Consider the following 21157-nt stretch of genomic DNA (forward strand, 5'->3'; position numbering starts at 1 on the left):
ATGCCTTATTCCAATTCCAATCGAGTGGAGTTGGAGAATGTATTTTATGTGCCTGGAATAAAAAAGAATTTAGTGTCAGTATCTCAATTGACATCAGCAGGTAACTTTTTCATGTTTGGACCTAATGGTTTCAAGGTGTATCAAGATCTCAATGTCAGTGGTGTTGGGATTGATGACCTAAATCTCTTTGTTTTTGTAGTTTTTAAACTTGTACAAACAAATTGTTATTAATAAAATATATGTTTTTTTTGTGCATTAACTCAATCTACTAAACTAAGATCCAAAGTTATTTTATGTAACTTAAACATGTATATGGTTGACATACAGGTGAATTCCAGCAGCTAAGGTGGCGTAGTGACAGGTGAGAACAATAACAACAGTATGTTTAAGAGATAACCTAAATGGTATGTAGTACATGGATAAGGTTGGGTGTCTTATCCTGGTGAATCTACAGATATGACCCACTTCGTAATTGTTAAAATTGTTGTAAAGTGTTACAAATGATTCGATCCTAATTGTTCATGTGGAGACATGTGAGTGGGGGTATCCTATACAAAAAGTTTGTAAAAGACCAGACTGTGAAATGTTTAGTCTCTCTTTATAATACCGTTACTTGAAGAAATTAGTATTTCAATAGGATGACCATAGGTGACTTGACCTTAATCCTGAGTGAGTTGTGAACTCCTGTCTATGAGGGCAATCCTTTGATTTATATGGGTGAGAGTGGCAAGTTTCGCCGACTCAATATACCTACAATTTTGAGGATTTGTCTGAGTAGGGAGCTAGGAACATAACTACACAAGATGAAATTGACTCATTCTTGGTTCTAGGGTAAGTAGATAAATTTCTCCCTTAACGAATGATTTTAAGTCTTGAACAATGAGAGCTCTCACCCTCTTTTGCCAGAGACGGGTCTAGTTTGTAGTTTGACTATAACTAATTATTCATTAGAAGAATCAGTGATACTTAAGGAGTTAGATGTAACTATAAGGGTAAAACGATAATTTGACCCGTTGTAGTTACGAGCAATTCGTGAAGGGTCGACTTATTGTTAATTGGTTATATTTGTAGATACAGAAATATATCTATAGTGCAAAAGTGCAGTTGTCGGTCTTTAATGGAGTGACGATAGTTAATGAATGTTTGTTAATTAATTGAAGAGTTTAATTCATTAATCTTATACCATTGGAGCTTTTAATTTGTAGGTCCATAAGGTCCCCTTGCTAGCTCACTAAAGATTAAAAAAAAAAAAGGATAATTGTTTTTGGAAGAAATCAAATTGATCAAATTATTTAAGGAAAATTTTATATTAATATGATTAATATAAAGTATAGTGTATATTAATACATTATAGTTAATTATGAATATGATGCATATTGGTACCTTATAGTTAATTATGAATATATTCATAATTAATAAGAAAGATAAATGTCACACCCGCACTGAGCCCACCTTCCGGACTCGAGGAGAGGCGTGAGGGATAGCAAATACCACCTTTTTGTGATACCTACCATCCATCTGAAACCCTTTACTATACTCAGTAAACTTCAAGCAAAAGATGTAATCAATAATTATTTGACTAACTCATTTTATTACCAATAGCACAACGTTTATACAACTCTCAAGTTTAACTACAAAGTTTACATTAACAAATCTAAAGCTCAGTGAGTGGGTGTTTTATACAAACATAGGTTTAATTTCAGAAATTCATTTTTGGGAATACAATTCCATAATAAAAAACAATCACATAACAAAATGTAATCTCCCTAGCCTGTCAGTTGGACAACCTTGGCATGATCATGTATCTTTCCCAGGTATTCTCCACGAATAACTCGCGATGACCAACGTGGACACAAGCTCAATACCCTATAACCCGCCGACTGTGCACATGTTGACATTTCTTGTTAGACATGTTTAGGTATGCTGGCAATCCCAACCAGATGCTCTGACAATCCCAACCAAGCGTCCACCAAGCATGCTATGCTCTCATTTCTTGATGCAAATATACATGCATTGTGACAACAATAATCAAATCTAGATAAAACACATTTCTCGATCATGCCAATATTTCAAATACAACCTATATATATAGTCATATATATATAGAAATCAATCATACAAACGATGGAACAACCACTCACCTTGGTTGGTTAGGAACTTTCCTCTCCAAAGTACCTCAGGTTTCCTTGGTTTCCCTCTTTGGACCCTAAATTTCAGATTCAATTATAAGCTTAGATTACTCATAGTTCCAGATCTTATTTTAAGATAATTCCTTTTGTAAACATGTTCCAAATTGTCTTAGGAAGCTTACCTTAAAATATTAGCTCAGAAATCTTTGTCATTTGGCCGAAATTCTCAAATTATTAAGACTGGCCCAAGCTTACTCGAGAGCTCAACCATTCTATCTTTTCCTGACTCTCCAGCCCGATTCCTTGGAGTTTATTCTTCGAAAGCCCTACCCTAAAAACTAGACTCTCAGATTTCCAGTGGCTTTAGAATAACTCCAAACGCACAAGTATTTTGGGAGAACTCCTCGTTCCAATTTGATGTTACTTCCAGACTTCATTGTCCGATAGCATCTCCTCCTCTTGGAATCTCTTGACCAACGCATGGTCTTGCTACCAATGCATAGTCTCCTCCCAATCAGCCCTTATACACTCTTGATAATGGATAGAAATGCACGTTATTACAACGCAAAGATATAAAACAATGTGGGAATGCGATGGTAAAATTATGCAAAATCGTGTCCAAAAGCATTAAGTTGAGAATATTGTGATCGCATGCATCCATCGCATTAAAGCAACTAATTTTCTTATTTTGTGCAGGAAAATGCAATGGCACAAAGTAAATTGCGATCCAAGAAATTGGCGCCCGGGCGCATTAGAAGATTGCAACTGCAAAGTTATGTGACTGTATGCACTCGCAAAGATCTGTTCAAGAAGGTGGCCGCATAAAGACGGCGCATCGAGGTGAAAGCTTAATAAATCATGACGGGACAGAAAGCTGATGATGATCGAATCAGAATTTAGTTGACAAGCCGTTAACGACACACTGTAGCAAGTACATTCAACTTTTCGGTGACCATTAATCGGCGCATCAGACAGAGATTTAATGGCCTCCCATCATTGCAATCATTTGAGAGAAAAGCTTTTTTACCTTGAAGCTCTATAAATATCGAAGGCCGCCACTGATAAACAAGTTCTAGTTTTTTCTAGTTCAAAATATACATAGTTCACCATATATAGAGAGATAGATCATAGATAGCCATAGTCTATAATTCTTATACTTAGAAGGCAGAGGCGAGCGAAGAGAGAAGATGACAAAAGACCATTCCTGGTTAGCTTGAGAGATTGTCGAAAATCACTGAGAATGGAGAGAAGGTTGACTCTTGCGAAAGCAAGAACATTCTTTTGGGCAGAGTAGAGTAAAACACAGTGTAAAAGCCTCGGGAAGCAAGACATTGTTACCAGGCTCCCTATCCCTACTTTCCATTGGCATTTTGTATTCTGATTTTATTTATAAAATGGAATTTACATCTTTACATCTATTCAATCTTTTCACATTACGCATGAGTAACTAAACTTCTAAATGGGTTGAGAAGCATTTAGCTAGCATGACCTAAGTTCTTCATTTTATGCGATCATCTTGTCTTATGTATGCGTCCATCACCCTTTAAGATACGTGAGAGAGTAATCTAAAGAAAGAACCTAGACTTGAGAGAGTTAGTTTAGAATCTAGGCTTGACAAAGTCAGATTAGAACCGCATAAGCAAAAGATAGAAACTTAGAGATAAGTTCTGTTTGCTATCATGCATCGCGTGAACCCTAGAAATAGGATATGATAGTATGTGGTCACCTTGTGTATGTGTGTATTATTCATCATCACATAGACAAGAATAGAGGCTTAGACATAAGTCTTACAGACATTATCGTATACATCGCATGCATCCTAAAATTAGGAACTATAACATTTGCATTGAGAGATGACATGCTATTGTATGTATGTAGCATGATCGCATAATTTGAATGCAATCTTAGGAAGTGTTAGTTAAATCCCTTCTCAACCCATTCCCTGCATACTCATTGTAACTTTCGCTGTCATTAACTCTTTACTCAACTCCGCCACATAGGATTCATACTGAACAAACATACCAGCCAACTTATTATTTTTGTCACCGCAAAGGAATCAAAACTTACCGTCGCATATTGTCTCAAGTAGTCCTTGTGTTCGACCCTGGACTTACCAGGCAACCTAGTAGGATTTATACTTGGATTATACTAGGAAAACTTGCATGTGCAGCGCATACATCGCCATCACAAAATACATCATTATTTCATCACATTCACAAAGCATCATGTTTTTGGCGTCGTTGTCGGGGACTACGACAGTACATATTGCGCTAATGGTAACTTTTTGATTTTCTTTGCAGCTTTCCATCTCTATGCACTGCCTCTCCTTTGGTAAAGGAAGAAGCGGGCATGGTATGAGCGAAGGACAAGTTCCGGAGCCCAATTACGGCCCAGAGATTGAGAGAAATTTCCAAAGAAGAAGATGAAACAACCACCGACAACAACAAGAGAGAAATCCCAACATGGCAGAACAACCAGAAGACAGAGCAGGAAATGCAAATAATATCATGGCGAACCCCATTCTCTTGGCGAACGATCGCAATAGGCCCATCATAAGGCCAGCCCTGGACAGATCAAGGTTTGAGATGAAACCGGTTATGTTGCAGATGATTCAATCTGCCGGACAGTTCGGCGGTAGGCGTGGCGAGGATTCGCACGCCCATCTCCGAAGTTTTATTGAAATCTGCAATACTATTATGTTTCCAAACATCTCTACTGAGGAGGTTCGACTAACACTGTTCCCATTTTCGCTGTGTGACCAAACACAAAAGTGGGCTTATTCTTTCGAACTAGGGGAGATCACATCGTGGGAACAGGTAGTTAAGAAGTTCATGAAGAAGTACTTCCCCTCGACAGAGAACGTAAGAAGGAGGAAGTTGATTACTAATTTTGAACAAGATATTGACGAATCGCTCAGTGACGCCTGGGTAAGGTTTAAAAGACTGGTGCGAGATTTTTCGCACAATGGCTTACCCGTTTGTCTCCAAATAAAAATTTTCTATCATGGTTTGAACCCTACATCGCAGGCGGCTGCCAATGCAGTAGCAATTGGAGGTCTGCTCAAGAAAACATATGACGAGGCTAAGAATATACTTGATCGCATTTCGAAGAATCACGAAGACTGGAGAGAAAGCGATCAACGACTGAGAATTAAAGATAGTGACGCAAGTAATGGGGCCATCACAAACCTACAAAACCAAATGAATGCGATGATGAATCTAATACAATGCATCACAATCAATAGCCCAGGAACGCATAGGGGGCAAGTTAACACAATCGATCAAACGAGCACAAGTTGTGCCACTTACGGAGAAGCCCATCCAATGGAAGAGTGTCCGAGGAATCCACAATCTGTTTACTTCGTAAAGAATAACCCTTTCTCTAATACTTACAACTCTGGGTGGAGAAACCACACCAATTTTGCGTGGAAAAATCAACAACAAATTTTGAATCGATGGCGCAAAAAGAAGGGCCACCAGGATTTTTCCCGTGAACAAACGGTCAATCACAAAATCAAGCTATCAGTTCGTAGGCGCCACAATGTTCATCTTTGGAGAGCTTACTAAAGTAGTATATTGAGAAGAACGAAATAGTACTCCATAATCAGGCGACATTAATCCGCAATCTCGAAATTCAGATAGGATAGCTTGCGGGCAAACTCAAAAGTAGACCGCAAGGGGCGTGCCGAGTTCAACTAAGCTCCCGTGCAACCCAGGGAGTACGGGAAAGGAGCAATGTCAAGTTGTGACTTTGCGAAGTGGAAAAACAGTGGCGAAAGAGAAGAAAAAGCCAAGTCGAACTATTCCAGTTGCCATGGAATCCCAGACCCCGTTGACTCAAGAGGAACCAGAAGAACAGGAGACGATGGAACCAAAAGTTGCGTCCACTTCTAAGTCTGTGGAATAGGGAACCGTGAAAATACAGCTGCCACCATTTCCTCAGAGACTTAAGAAAAAGAAAAATGATGAAGTGAAGTATCATCGCTTCATGGACATGCTGAAACAGTTACTTATCAACATCCCCTTCACTGAAGCAATTGAACAAATGCCAAAATATGCGAAGGTTTTGAAGGACATGGTGACGAAGAAAAGAAGCACAGGTAAGTTCGCAACGTGGCATTAACACAAAGTTCAAAAACCATAATTCCACCGAAAATGCGCGACCCCGGAAGTTTCACAATACCCTATTCAATTGGCGGGATATATATTGGTCAAGCGCTTTGCGATCTCGGGGCCAGTATCAACTTAATGCCCCTTTCAGTTTTTAAGCAGCCGAATGTGGGGTAGTGGCGCCCACGATGATGACTCTCTAGCTAACTGACAGGTCTCTTGTTCATTCAGAAGAGAAGGTGAAGGATGTCCTGGTCTCCATTGACAAATTTATCTTACCGGTGGACTTCATCATACTCGATTATGAAGCAGACAAGGATGTACCCATCATTTTGGGACGACCATTTTTATCCACTGGTCGCACTCAAATTGATGTGTACATGGGAGAGATCACACTAAGCGTGAATGGAAATAAGATCAGGTTTGATATTATCAGAGCCATGAAGTATCCAGAAGAAGAAGATCTAATAGATTCCGACAATGAACCCAGTTTGTATGAAGAAGAAAAGTCTGAAGATGAAGATGAAAGAGAGGATTCGACCGCATCAATAGTAACCTTCAATGCGAACGTGGAAAAATTAACCAATGAAGAAAAACTTGCGTTGAATGAAGAGAGAAAAACACAAAAACCATCCTTGGAACAACCACCTACAGTAGAATTGAAAACCTTGCCAAACCACCTGAAGTATGCTTTTCTGGGGCAAAATGAAACTTTACCAGTAATAATTTCCACTACGCTTCAAGAAGATCAAGAAAATGCGCTTGTGAGCATCCTGAAAAAGTACATAAAAGCAATAGGATGGATGCTAGCAGACATAGAGGAATCAGCCCCGTATATTGTATGCATAGGATACGTCTCGAGGAAAATAAAAAAGGATTGATCGAACAACAACGCAGGCTAAACCCTGCGATGAAGGAGGTCGTGAAAAAGAAGATAATCAAATGGTAGGATGCAGGCATTATCTATCCAATCGCCGACAGCACGTGGGTCAGCCCCGTGTAATGTGTGCCCAAGAAGGGAAGGATGACAGTAGTCCCAAATGCAAATAATGAATTAATACCAATAAGGACCGTCACTGGCTGGCGAATCTGCATGGACTACCGCAAACTGAATGTGGCGATGAAGAAGGATCATTTCCCTTTACTTTTTATTGATTAGATGCTAGATCGCCTAGCAGGAAATGATTACTTCTGCTTTTTGGATGGATATACAGGCTACAACCAAATCATGATTGCTCCTGAAGACCAAGAGAAAACCACATTCACCTGTGCCTACGAAACGTTTGCGTTTCGACGCATGCCGTTTGGCTTATGCAATGCGCCAAGCACATTCCAGAGGTGTATGATGGCCATCTTTTCTAAGTATCTTGAAGATTCAGTAGAAATTTTCATGGAAGACTTCTCAGTGTACGGGCAAAAATACGAAGTTTGTCTCAATAATCTAGAGAAGATACTAAGAAGATGTGAAGAGATGAACCTTATGCTAAACTGGGAGAAGTGCCACTTCATGGTGAAGGAAGGTATTGTGCTCGGGCACAAAGTCTCCAAGGATGGGCTGGAGGTGGATAAGGTGAAGATTGAGGCCATTGAAAAGCTCCTATCTCCAACAAATGTGAAGGCTATCAGAAGCTTTCTAGGGCATGCATGTCACACCCCGCAAGGAGCCCACACTCCTAAGCCCAAGGAGAGGCATGAGGGACTACAGATACCACCCTTTTGTGATACCTACTGTCCAACTGAACCTTTTTACTACACTCAATAAACTTTAAGTGAAGAAGATACCAACAACTGATTAAGTAGACCCATTTTATATTATAACAATATAGGATTAAGTAGGCCTATTTTATTACAACCCTGTAATGTTTATACAACTCCAAGACTTAATTACAAAGTTTACAACAACCATTCTTTAAACCCTCCGGAAGTGTAATTGTGGCTTATGGCAAACCTTGACCTTAGCAGCACCCTGGAACTCCTCATCTTCTGCTACTTGGGGGGGGGGGGGACATAAAACATAGAAAACATGAGCTACAAAGCTTAGTGAGTGGCAGCTTTAAACAAACATAAGTTTGATTTTAGAAATTCATCTTTGGGAAAACAATTCCACAATCAACAATAATCACATAGCAAAATGTAATCTTCCCAGCCTGTCAGCTGGACAATTCCTGGCATGATTATGCATTTTTTTCCTGGGTATTCTCCGCGAATGACCCATGATGACCAATGTGGACACAAGCTCAACACCCTAAGCATTCTAACAATATCTTCGGGTATGAATCCCATTTCCTAATGCAAATATACGTGCATTGTGACAACAATACAACAATCAAATCTAGGCAAAACACATTTTCCGGTCATGACAATATTTCAAATACAACCTATATACATAATCAATATATATAGAAATTAACCATACAAATGATGGAACAACCACTCACCTTGGTTGGTTAGGAACTTTCCTTTCCGAAGTTCCTTAGGTTTCCTTCGTTTCCCTTTTGAACCCTAAATTCCATATTCAATTATCAGCTTAGATTACTCATAGTTATAGAACTTATTTTAAGATACTTCCTTCCGAAAACATGTTCTAAAATGTCTCAAGAATCTTACCCTAAAATATTAGCTCAGAACTTTTCGTGATTTGGCCAGAATCATCAAAACATCAAGGCTAGCTCAAGCTTATCCGACAGCTCGAACCTTCTGTATTTTGCTCATTTTCCAGCCCGATTCCTTGGAGCTTCTTCATCGACAGCCATACCTTGAAAACTAGACTCTTAGAGTTTTCAGGTGGCTTTGGAATCATTCTAAATGCATGAGTATTCTGGGAGAACTTTTTGTCCCAAGTTGTTGTTACTTCCAGACCTTCCTGTCCGACAGCATCTCCTTCTCTTGGAATTTCATGACCGACGCATGGTTTTTGCTACCAACGCATGCGTTCTTCCATCAACGCATAGTTCCTCCGACTCGACGCTCGTACGCTCTTCCTAATGTCCTATGAAGAGAATTCGAGTTATCATCTGAAGTCCTTGGCCCTACTTATAAGCATCCAAAATCTCTCCAAGGCCGACACATCCTACATGGCCGTATATCCAAGTGTCCTTTCCTTACGCTATTAACGCAATCTTTACGTCATTGCAATCCAAGGTGTCTTCCTCCCCTTTTACCAACACATAGCCCTCAAATTCGCATGTCTTCTTGTGCATCCACCTCATTTGCTTAAGGTCTGAGATTTCTTCCCAACAAGCCACATGCCCAAATGAGACCTTGAATGCGATCATCCAATCTCATATGCGTCCATCTAACCACATTGTATCCATCTAACTTCATACACATCCATCCTTCGTATTTGTCCATCCCATCCTTGTGCCCTTGAGGTGTCTTTTTAACATAACACCTTTCAAGCCATTGCCGCCTAGTACCTTTCTCCATATGCGACCTACTAACCTTGAAAATGAGAAAGAGATACCCTCAACTTTTCAAATGACATATTAGGTAAAATTTCGAGGACGAAATTTCTTTTAAGGGGGGATGATTGTAAACCCCCGAACTTAGGTTCCCTAGATAAACATGTTTAGCCAACGGAATGTTATATTACATATTTATTAAATAGACATTCATGTTGTTTATAGGAATTATGAAGGAAAGGAAAAAAAATATATATCAAATGAAGAAACTCAATCATTAGTCTGCTGGAGACACTAAGTGTGGAGTGACGTGGCAATTAATTCTTTGAAATCAGGAAGCGGCAGAAAGATTAAAAAGGGAAGTGAAACTTCAATAGCATGATTTTGGAAATTGACAAGAGCAAATTTAGCGAATTCATTGCCATTTGAAAGCTGGGAGAATCTAGTTTTCAAGGTTATCCTGCTGGAGAAAGATTGCAAGAGGAGAAGAACAAAAGTGGAGAATTTGCATAAGAGGCAGAATCACAGATTAATCAAGGCCTGAGGTGAATTTTGGAAGTTCTAAGCCAAACTATAAGAAATTCTAGGCTGAAATTTTAAGATAAGGAAGTAACTCAAATCTAAACAAGTTTGTAGAAGGAAGTTTCTTGAAAAGAGCTCTGGATTTTGAGTTATGAATTTTTGAAGTTATAACAGGGAATTGGTGCATAAGCACACAGCTGCTTGTGAGGAACAAGGAAACAGTTCATCAGGGAGAATTATAGTGAGATTTGAGCATGAGGATCTCGTTTATAAAGGAAATCTCACTGATTTTGTAAGGAGGATGTCGCTCTAGGGGGAAACTCGCTAGGAATTGAGGTGAGTATCGCTAAGAATTTCACAGGAAAAGCTTGATCTCGCTCTAAAGGATCTCGCTGGTCTCGCTCTAGAAGATCTCACTAGCATCGCTCTAGAGGATCTCGCTAGCATCGCTCTAGAGGATCTCGCTAGCATCGCTCAGGGGGATCTCGTTGACCTCGCTCAGGGGGATCTCGCTAGTAAAGTTGTCTGTATTGATGGAAGTTCCTTTAATAAATGAATTATCCAAGATATTTTACTAGGAATTCTAAGTAGTTTAATCGGGAATTATATCTTTTTAGGGCAAGAAGAGCTAGGGGAAGCGTATAAACTAATAGGAGTCTGACGAACAGTGAGTGACTCAGTAAACTTAAGATTTCCAATACTCATGCATATATGATCAAGTAAAGCACAGTGACATTAATGATGTATTTAAATTTCCTCAAGCAACAAATGGTTGGAGAATAACTTAATGCATATTTCCCCGCTTGTATGTGTGTAACAGGCCAAGGTATGGTGTATAACCATTATAAAAGCTGTGTTTCTGATTTTGATATATGGTTCCTAGAGGAAGGCTATGAGAGAATGAGTTTTTGTGTAAATGAGTGGCAATGGAACAACTCTTGTGTAAATACTAGGAAATGGAACTTAATTTTGTGTTACAAAATACATATTTGATACCGAAGAACGTTAAAAAGGTATCTAACCAATTAGGTACTGAAGAACATTTGAGAAGGTACCTGGCCAATTTGATATTGAAGGACATTTGAGAAGGTATCTGGCCAATTTGATACCGAAGGACATATGAGAAGGTATCATAGTAGCTCGATAGTGAAGGAAAAATTTGAGAAGGTATCTGAGTGGAATACCTAAAATATGATGGTACTTAGTGTGACCACGTGCACGTAGGCAGTTATGAATGAGAAACCGAAGTATGGGTTTCTTGGTCGGTAAAAAAATGTTTGGGAGCTAGAGCGTTTAGGCTCGTTCTCAACTAGGGTATAATAATGTTTAATGATGTCTGAGAATGGTCTACAGCTACATATAGGCAAATGCTTGAGATTATGCATTGGTATATTTACATGTTTATAGTGATGCTACGCTTGTTGCTTTACGATTCTATAGTCACTCATTGAACTTTTAGCTCACATAATTTCTTTGTTTTCTCTTTTCAGGTACCAGTCAGTTTCCTCAAGATTGATCCTGCTGCTGCTTACCACCGAAAGACTTGGCTTATTAAAAGACTTAGGTTGATAATCCGTTTATGTACACATGTTTTGTGTGGGACTAGGGTGTCTGTAGAAATGTTTGGGCCACCTGTGAATATATATATTTTATTATAAAAGTGATGTCTTGGCTGTATGCTTGTAATTATGTAATATTTGTAAGAACTTAAGGGGGAGGTTAGCTATTTGCGTATATTACTAATAAAATGAACAGTTTGGTATCTAGATTAGAAGGCTTGGGTGGTGAGTGCTAGCAGTAGGGCTAGTAGCTACCACAGTCATATCCTCTTCCTGAATAAAAGGGTAATCTGGGAGGGGGTGTGACAAGTTGGTATCAGAGCATAAGGTTTTGGGAATGAGAGGGAAGTTTATGCATAAGTCTAAGTCCCTAAGTGTGAGTCCCTAACATGTGTACAATTTATTAGGTAAAATGCCGAGGCAACGTGGCAGACTGAGTAAACAGATAGGTGGCTGGAACATTGACCCTACCAATAGGGGCTCGGAGGTTGGGGAGAACCGACCGGATGGCAAAAAGAAGGTGAATGATCCAGTGGGTCAGGAGACGATGTCCGAGGGAGAGTCTAGTACTCCTCAAGCAAGGGCAAATTCGCAGCTAGAAGATACAGTGTTTGACAGGATAGTGCAGAGGTTAATAGCCAGTGTGGGCTCTACATGAGCCGACCCAGAAAAGAAATATGGTATTGAGAGGTTTAAAGCCCTAGGGGCTGTGACATTTGAAGGTACAACAGATCCAACTGAAGCTGAGTTGTGGCTGGATGTAGTTGAAAAATGTTTCAATGTTATAAGTTGTCCAAAGGATAGGAAAGTGGGATTAGGCACCTTTCTACTACAGAAAGAAGCAGAGAAATGGTGGAAAGTGATATCCGCCAGACGAGTCAATACAGATGTGATGTTATGGCCTGAGTTCAGGAAGGCCTTTTAAGATAAGTATTACCCCAACTCGTTTCGAGATGCAAAAAGGGATAAGTTTCTCAGATTAACACAGGGAACGATGTCGGAGGCAAAATATGAGTAGAAATTTACAGAGTTATCACAGTATGCCCCGCCGATTATTGCTGAGGAAAGAGATAGATGCAGGAAATTTGAACAAGGTTTGAGGAAGGAAATCAGAACTCCGGTGATGTCTATGGCTAATTGGCTAGATTTTAACCAGTTAGTAGAAACGGTAATACGAGTCGAGTAGAGTTTGGCAGATGTTGAGCAATTGCCAAGAGGCAGTGAGGTTGTAGTAGGGCCTAGAGACAGGGGATTCAGATCTCCAGTGGCAACCCAGACTAGTGGAAACCATTTTAAGGGAACCAATTGGCAGGGATCCAAGAAAAGGAAAACGAGACCTTCGGCCGGTGCAGTTAGTCGATCAGAGATGCCACAAGCTGGTGAGTCGGTAGCCAGCACAGACAGAAGACCGACATGCCCTAGTTGTGGCAAGAGGCATTTTGGGGCATGCTATAGTGGCAAAAGTGCATGTTTCCAATGCGGACAAACAGGGCTTTTCAAGAGGGACTGTCCTCAGATGAACAGGGACGTTACAACAGCACAACAACCGACCTCCCAGACAGTTAACCAACCAAAGAGTGCCGAAAATCGGGACGAAGGGTCAAGTGTTGTCAAGCAGAAGAATGTCGTAGGTCGACCCCAGTAGTAGGGGCGAGTGTATATCGTGACACACCAGGAGGCAGCGGAGTCTCTAGATATTGTGACCGGTAATGTTATGTTATGTGGGCAGTCTACTTATGTTTTATTTGATCCTAGTGCCACACATTCATTTATATCTAGCATGTATGCACTTAGTATAGATAGGTTGGTTAAACCTATGCCTGAAGAGTTATTTATCTCTACCCCTTTGGGAGATGTGATAGTAATAGATAGATGTTATAATCATTGTGAGATACTGATCAATGATCAAAACTTCTATGCTGATTTACTTACTTTAGAACTATTGGAGTTTGATGCTATCATGGGGATGGATTTTCTAAGTAAGTATCATGCTTCAGTAGACTGTTACAAGAATGAGGTAGTGCTCAGAAAAGTAAATGGCCAAGATGCAATGCTGACAGGAAGCAAACGATTGGTCGTGGGGAATTTGATATCGACAGTGAAAGTTCGGAAGCTATTGAGCAAGGGATATAAAGCCTATCTGGCTCATGTGATGGTTGTTCAAGGGAAAGAGCTGAACCCAGCAGATGTCCCAGTGGTAAATGAATTTTGGGATGTATTTCCTGAAAAATTATCGGGATTACCACCCGACAGGGAGGTGGAGTTTACTACTGACTTAATTCCAGGAACAACTCCTATATCGTAGGCACCGTATAGAATGACACCGACTGAGTTGAAAGAATTAAAGGCTTAGTTGCAAGAGTTAATTGACAAGGGATACATTTAACCTAGTGTATTGCCTTGGGGAGCTCTGGTATTATTTGTGAGGAAGAAAGACGGTACACTTAGATTGTGTATCGACTATAGGTAGCTAAAATTAAGGTAACGATTAAGAATAAATATCCATTACCACACATTGATGATTTGTTTGATCAACTATGAGGAACCACGGTGTTTTCAAAGATAGACCTGAGATTGGGTTATCATCAACTGAAAGTGAGAGAAGCCGATATCCCCAAAATCGTATTTAGAACGAGATATGGACATTATGAATTCCGGGTAATGCCTTTCGGATTGACAAATGCCCCTACGGTATTTATGGATCTCATGAACATGATATTTCATCCCTACTTGGACCAGTTCGTAATAGTATTCATTGATGATATACTGGTGTATTCTGGTAGTAGGGAGGATCATATTACCCACCTGAGGATAGTATTGCAGACGTTGCGAGATAGGTAGTTGTATGCTAAATTCAGTAAATGCGATTTTTGGCTAGATTGGGTAGTATTTCTTGGGCATGTTGTTTCAGCAAGGGGCATTAGTGTAGATACCCAGAAGATGGAAGCAATACTTACTTGGGAACGACCCACAACCATTTCAGAAATACGCAGTTTCCTAGGGTTGGCAGGTTATTATCGAAGGTTTGTGGAGTGTTTCTCTAAGAAAGCCCTTCTATTGACGAACCTGAACAAGAAAGGCGTGAGGTTTGAATAGTCGTTGGAGTGTGAACATAGTTTCCAGGAGCTGAAACTGAAACTAGTATCAGCACCAGTGCTTACTTTGCCTATTCCAGGTAAGAAATTTGAGATTTATTGTGACGCATCCCGACAAGGATTAGGATGTGTGTTGATGTAGGATGGGAAGGTGATTGCATCTGCCTCTCGTCAACTTAAGAAACACGAGGGCATTTATCCCACGCATGATCTGGAATTGGGAGCAGTTGTTTTAGCTCTGAAGTTGTGGAGACATTACCTATTTGGAGAGCACTGCAGGATATTTACAGATAACAAAAGCTTAAAATATATCTTTGATAAAAAAGAGTTGAATCTGGACAACGAAGATGGATTGAATTGATTAAAGATTATGACTGTTCCATCGAATATCACCCTGGTAAGGCTAATGTTGTGGCAGATGCACTAAGTAGAAAATCCTCGGGACCCAAGGCCATTATTTTTTCAATAAGAGGAATGCTATTGCAGGAGTTCAGGAATTCCAGAACCGCCTTATCAGTGGAACCGTCAGGAGAATTGATAGCTACTTTTCAGATAAGGTCGACCTTAGTAGAAAACCTTAAGCGGGATCAGTTGAAAGACCCTGATTTGCAAAAGATTGCTGATGACGTGAGTAAGGGCATCAGGGTTGACTTCCAACTGAGGGTAGATATTGTGCTAGAAAAGGAGGGGAGAATGTTTGTGCCTAACAAGCTACAGCTTAAACAAGCCATTTTAGAGGAAACACATGGTTTCGCTTATGCCATGCATCAAGGTAGCACCAAGATGTATAAAACTTTGAAGAAATCTTACTAGTGGCCTGGGATGAAGAGAGATATAGTAGAATATGTGGGTCGATGTATAGTCTGTCAACAAGTAAAACCTGAGAGACAAAGACCAGCAGGATTACTCAATCCACTTCCCGTGCCTGAGTGGAAGTGGGAGCATGTGACAATGGACTTCCTTTTTGGTTTGCTTGAGACACCCTTAGGTTTTGATGGCATTTGGGTAATAGTCGATAGACTAACTAAGACTGCCAAGTTCATACCAGTAAAAGTTACTTTTACACTAGATCATCTAGCTAAGATTTATGTGTATAAATAATCAGTCAATATGGAGCCCCAGTGTTGATAGTGTCGGATCGGGATTTGAGGTTCACTTCAAAATTTTGGCCTAGTTTACAGAAGGCTATGGGCAATAAATTGCATTTCAGTATGGCTTTTCATCTGCAAATAGGTGGACAGTCGGAAAGAACTATACAGACACTGGAAGATATGCTAAGAGCTTGTGTACTACAATTCAAAGGATGTTGGGATACACACTTATCGTTGATTGAATTTGCCTACAACAATAGCTACCATTCTATTATCGGAATGGCTCCCTATGAAGCATTACGACCTTGCAGGACTCTAGTATGCTGGAACGAAGTTAGAGAACGATAATTACTGGGTCCAGAGTTAGTTCAACAAACAACAGAGAATGTGAAACTTATCAGGGATAATCTTAAGGCGGCTCGCGATAGACAAAAGAGCTACGCCGATAAACGAAGAAGAGAACTAGAATTTGGAGTCAGAGAACAGATATTTCTCCGGCTATTCTCATGGAAAGGAATTCTCCAGTTTGGGAGAAAGGGAAGTTAAGTCCACGATACATTGGACCATATGAAATTGTGGAACGAGTTGGTTCAGCAGCTTATAGGTTGCAATTGCTGATGGAGCTAGCTCGTATACGCGACGTATTTCATGTGTCGATGCTAAGGAAATACGTGCTTGATCTTATGCACATACTGATAACACAACTGGTGCAGCTCAAAGAAGATTTATCTTATGAGGAAGAGGCCATCGAAATTTTGGACAAGAAAGATCAAGTACTCAGAACTAAGACGATTCCTTTGCTGAAAGTGTTATGGCGTAATCATGGGATCGAGGAAACAACCTAGGAACCTGGAGAGAAAATGAGAAAGAGATACCCTCAACTTTTCAAATGACATATTAGGTAAAATTTCGAGGACGAAATTTCTTTTAAGGGGGGATGATTGTAAACCCCCGAACTTAGGTTCCCTAGATAAACATGTTTAGCCAACGGAATGTTATATTACATATTTATTAAATAGACATTCATGTTGTTTATAGGAATTATGAAGGAAAGGAAAAAAATATATATCAAATGAAGAAACTCAATCATTAGTCTGCTGGAGACACTAAGTGTGGAGTGACGTGGCAATTAATTCTTTGAACTCACGAAGCGGCAGAAAGATTAAAAAGGGAAGTGAAACTTCAAAAGTATGGTTTTGGCAATTGACAAGAGCAAATTTAGCGAATTTAGTGCCATTTGAAAGCTGGGAGAATCTAGTTTTCAAGGTTGTCCTGCTAGAGAACGATTGCAAAAGGAGAAGAACAAAAGTAGAGAAATTGCAGAAGAGGCAGAAGCACAGATTAATCAGGGCTCGAGGTGAAGTTTGCAAGTTCCAAGCCAAACTATAAGGAATTTTGAGTTGAAATTTTAAGGTAAGGAAGTTAATCAAATCTAAACATGTTTGTAGAAGGAAGTTTCTTGAAAAGAGCTCTGGATTTTGAGTTATGAATTTTTGAATTTATAACAGGGAATTGGTGCATAAGCACACAGCTGCTTGTGAGAAACAAGCAAGCAGATCATCAGGGAGAATTATAGCGAGATTTGGGCATGAGGATCTCGTTTATAAAGGAAATCTTGCTGATTTTGTAAGGAGGATGTCGCTCTAGGGGGAAATCTCGCTAGGAATTGAGGTGAGTATCGCTAAAAATTTCACAGGAAAAGCTTGATCTCGCTGATCTCGCTCTAGAGGATCTCCCTGGTCTCACTCTAGAGGATCTCGCTAGCATCGCTCAGGTGATCTCACTGACCTCGCTCAGGGGGATCTTGCCAGTAAAGTTGTTTGTATTGGTGGAAGTTCCTTTAATAAATGAATTATTTGAGATATTTTACTAGGAATTCTAAGTAGTTTAATCGGGAATTATATCTTTTCAGGCCAAGAAGAGCTAGGGGAAGCGTATAAACCAATAAGAGCCTGACGAACAGTGAGCAACTCTTAAGGTTTCCAATACTCATGCATATATGATCAAGTAAAGCACAGTGACATTAATGATGTATTTAAATTTCCTCAAGCAATAAATGGTTAGAGAATAACTTAATGCATGTTTCCCAGCTTGTATGTGTGTAACACAGACCAAGGTATGTTGTATAACCATTACAAAAGCTATGTCTCTGATTTTGATTTATGGTTCCTAGAGGAAGGCTATGAGAGAATGAGTTTTTGTGTAAATGAGTGGCAATGGAACAACTCTTGTGTAAATACTAGGCAATGGAACTTAATTTGGTGTTACAAAATACACATAATTTGGTGTTACAAAATACACATTTGATATTGAAGGATGTTGAGAAGGTATCTAACCAATTAGGTACCGAAGGACATTTGAGAAGGTAGCTGGCCAATTTGATACCGGAGTATATTTGAGAAGGTATCTGGCCAATTTGATACCGAAGGACATATGAGAAGGTATCATAGTAGCTCGATACTGAAAGACAAATTTGAGAAAGTATCTGAGCGGAAGTACCTAAAATATGATGGTACTTAGTGTGGCCACGTGCACGTAGGTAGTTATGAATGAGAAACCGAAGTATGGGTTTCTTGGTCGGTAAAAAAATGTTTGGGAGTTAGAGCATTTAGGCTTGTTCTCAACTAGGGTATAATAATGTTTAATGATGCCTGAGAATGGTTTATAGCTACATATAGAGGCAAATGCCTGAGTTTATGCATTGGTATATTTACATGTTTATAGTGATGCTAGGCTTGTTGCTTTACGATTCTATAGTCATTCACTGAGCTTTTGGCTCACATAATTTATGTGTTTTCTCTTTTCAGGTAGCAGTCAGTTTCCTCAAGGTTGATCCTACTGCTGCTTGCCACCGAAAGAATCAGCTTATTAAAAGACTTAGGTCGATAATCCATTTATGTACATGTTTTGTTAAGGACTAGGGTTTCTGTAGAAATGTTTGGGCCACCTGTGAATATATATATATATATATATATATATATATTTTACAAAAGTGATGTCTTGGCTGTATGCTTGTAATTATGTAATCTTCGTAAGAACTTAAGGGGGAGGTTAGTTGTTTGCGTATATTACTAATAAAATGAATAGGTTGGTATCTAGATTAGAAGGCTTGGGTGGTGAGTGCTGGCAGTAGGGCTAGTAGCTACCACGGTCATATCCTCTTCCAAAATAAAAGGGTAATTTGGGAGGGGGTGTGACAACGACCAACCCTCTTCAATGCATACTATTTGCTCAAGCCTTGTCCTATGCGCCCACATGCCCTCGGATGTCCAACGCATATAGCACATCTCCAACGCATGTCAACCCTTGAGTCAAGCTAAGTCTCAGCTCAACGCCTCATGGTATAACTTACCATCGCCTAGCCTATTGCCAACGCATCCCTCATGACCATCGCATGTATGTGTAACACCCGGATCCTTAAACCTTATGATCCGACTGCTACGACATGCATACTTAGACTTTTCTATCATGAGATGAGTTTTGGTTGAAATTTCAAAGAACATATCTAAATTTTATTAATTAGATAGAAAAACTATATAGAAATTTATTTATCAAAACACCAGGATCCATAAAACATTAGCGTGGTGGTACAAAATGCATGTGCCTATAATAGTGAGTTTGATGGTTGGCCATTTGAGTGACGTCCAACTCTGCCCTCTACGCTGTGTTCTTAACTAAAAAGTCTGTAAAAATATAGGATGAGTACATAATATACCCAGTAAGTAGTTCTCACGTAGGGTAGTGACCAAATGCACAATCACAAGCAACATGTCATGAAAACATATGATTGGGACCGAAAACGTATAATAACATGTGGTGGTCGGTTATGCTTCCAACATAAATCTCTCCGCCCGGATAGGAAGATGAGGACCTAAGCGAAACTAACCCATCTGATGATTAGCGGGTCATGCAGTCAGTAAGGCCAGAGTCGCATCCAACATCAACCATTAGCATAAACATTATGCTTCCAACACAAATCTTTCCGCCCTGATAGGAAGATGAGGACTTAAGCGGAAACTAACCTATTTGATGATTAGCGGGTCATGCAGACAGTAGGGCCAGAGTCGCATCCAACATCAACCATTAGCATAAACATTATGCTTCCAACATAAATCTCTCCGCCTTGATAGGAAGATGAGGACTTAAGCGGAAACTAACCCATCTAATGATTAGCGGGTCATGCAGTCAGTAGGGCCAGAGTCATATCCAACATCAACCATTAGCATAAACGTTATGCTTCCAACATAAATCTCTCCGCCCTGATAGGAAGGTGAGGACTTAAGTGGAAATTAACCCATCTGATGATTAGCGGGTCATGTAGTCAGTAGGGCCAAAATCGCATCCAACATCAACCATTAACATAACCATAAGATTAGACTGGAAGCATAACTTACACCTAATTAAAACTTGGTTTTAACGTAATCGTGAACAAATATAATGCATGGGGTCCCTTGTAGAGAAACGTGTTCTAAACATGTAATGCAATTTAACAATTAACATAACCATGCAACATAATAAAGGTACACTACCATAGAACATTTAAAGAGAGGGTGAGATAAACTACTTACCTTGACTGTGATCTAATTATTCCTTATTATTCTTTATGATTTTATCAGCAGAGTTTTCCCTTTTTAAATCAAAAGAAGAAATTTGGGCAGCACTTTACCCGAGCTTTTCTCTTCTTCACAGAACTTCCTCACTCACACTTACTTTTTCACACGATACTATGTTACTGAGATTTGTTTGAGAATGGGTTAAATCTTCGGCAAAGGGTCCTATTTATAGTAGTTTTCAGCTCTTCTCAGTGTGACAAATCATCGTACAGGTGGCTTCTTTAAAATTACTTATGGTTTATGGATTCCTCTCAATAAGACACCTAATTTTGGCTAATGTTTGCCCTTACGTCATCATTCTTTGTTTGTATTCAATTTTAGGGTTTTTCCATGTATAATCTATAAGATTGTGGCCAAATTCAACGCATAATTCGCGCTTCTGTCCAAATCTCGCTCACTCTGCTCTTAAAATCTCGCTCTCTCCCGTTTTCTCGCTAGGAATTTACTCTGGAGCTTTCTTGCTAAAATTCTTGCTCTCTCCACTCTCGCTCTCAAATTTTCTCTTCCGTCTCGCTCTCGCTCTTTCCAGCTTTCTGGTTCTTGCTCTCGCTCCCGCTTCCGCTCTCACTCTCGCTCTCGCTCCCGCTCTCGCTCTCTCGCTCCCGCTCCCGCTCGCTCCCGCTCTTTCCTACTGTCTC

General features: G+C 39.8%; 1 protein-coding gene across 1 annotated transcript; it reads left to right on the forward strand.

The window, feature by feature from the left end:
• The first annotated feature begins 12760 nt into the window (after positions 1 to 12760).
• LOC150038072 (uncharacterized) lies at positions 12761 to 16254 on the forward strand. The gene is made up of 9 exons (XM_090311129.1): positions 12761 to 12814; positions 12907 to 13347; positions 13450 to 13917; positions 14283 to 14411; positions 14507 to 14534; positions 14632 to 14743; positions 14837 to 14895; positions 15183 to 15587; positions 16049 to 16254. Exons 1-9 carry the CDS (start codon positions 12761 to 12763, stop codon positions 16252 to 16254), a joined length of 1902 nt encoding a protein of 633 aa, XP_090167255.1.
• Positions 16255 to 21157: the final 4903 nt, after the last annotated feature.

Source organism: Benincasa hispida, chromosome 2 (genome assembly GCF_027475165.1).
Source record: "Benincasa hispida cultivar pf3 chromosome 2, pf3_genome.v1.1, whole genome shotgun sequence".
NCBI lineage: Eukaryota > Viridiplantae > Streptophyta > Magnoliopsida > Cucurbitales > Cucurbitaceae > Benincasa > Benincasa hispida.

Bases quoted from the DNA above. Each gene is read 5' to 3' on its own strand.
- LOC150038072 (XM_090311129.1), top strand. From the start codon at position 12,761: ATGCCCCGCCGATTATTGCTGAGGAAAGAGATAGATGCAGGAAATTTG. The intron at 13,348-13,449 runs GTAGGTCGACCC...TTATGTGGGCAG, and splicing joins TTGTCAAGCAGAAGAATGTC to TCTACTTATGTTTTATTTGA. The intron at 13,918-14,282 runs GTAAATGAATTT...GTGTTTTCAAAG, and splicing joins ACCCAGCAGATGTCCCAGTG to ATAGACCTGAGATTGGGTTA.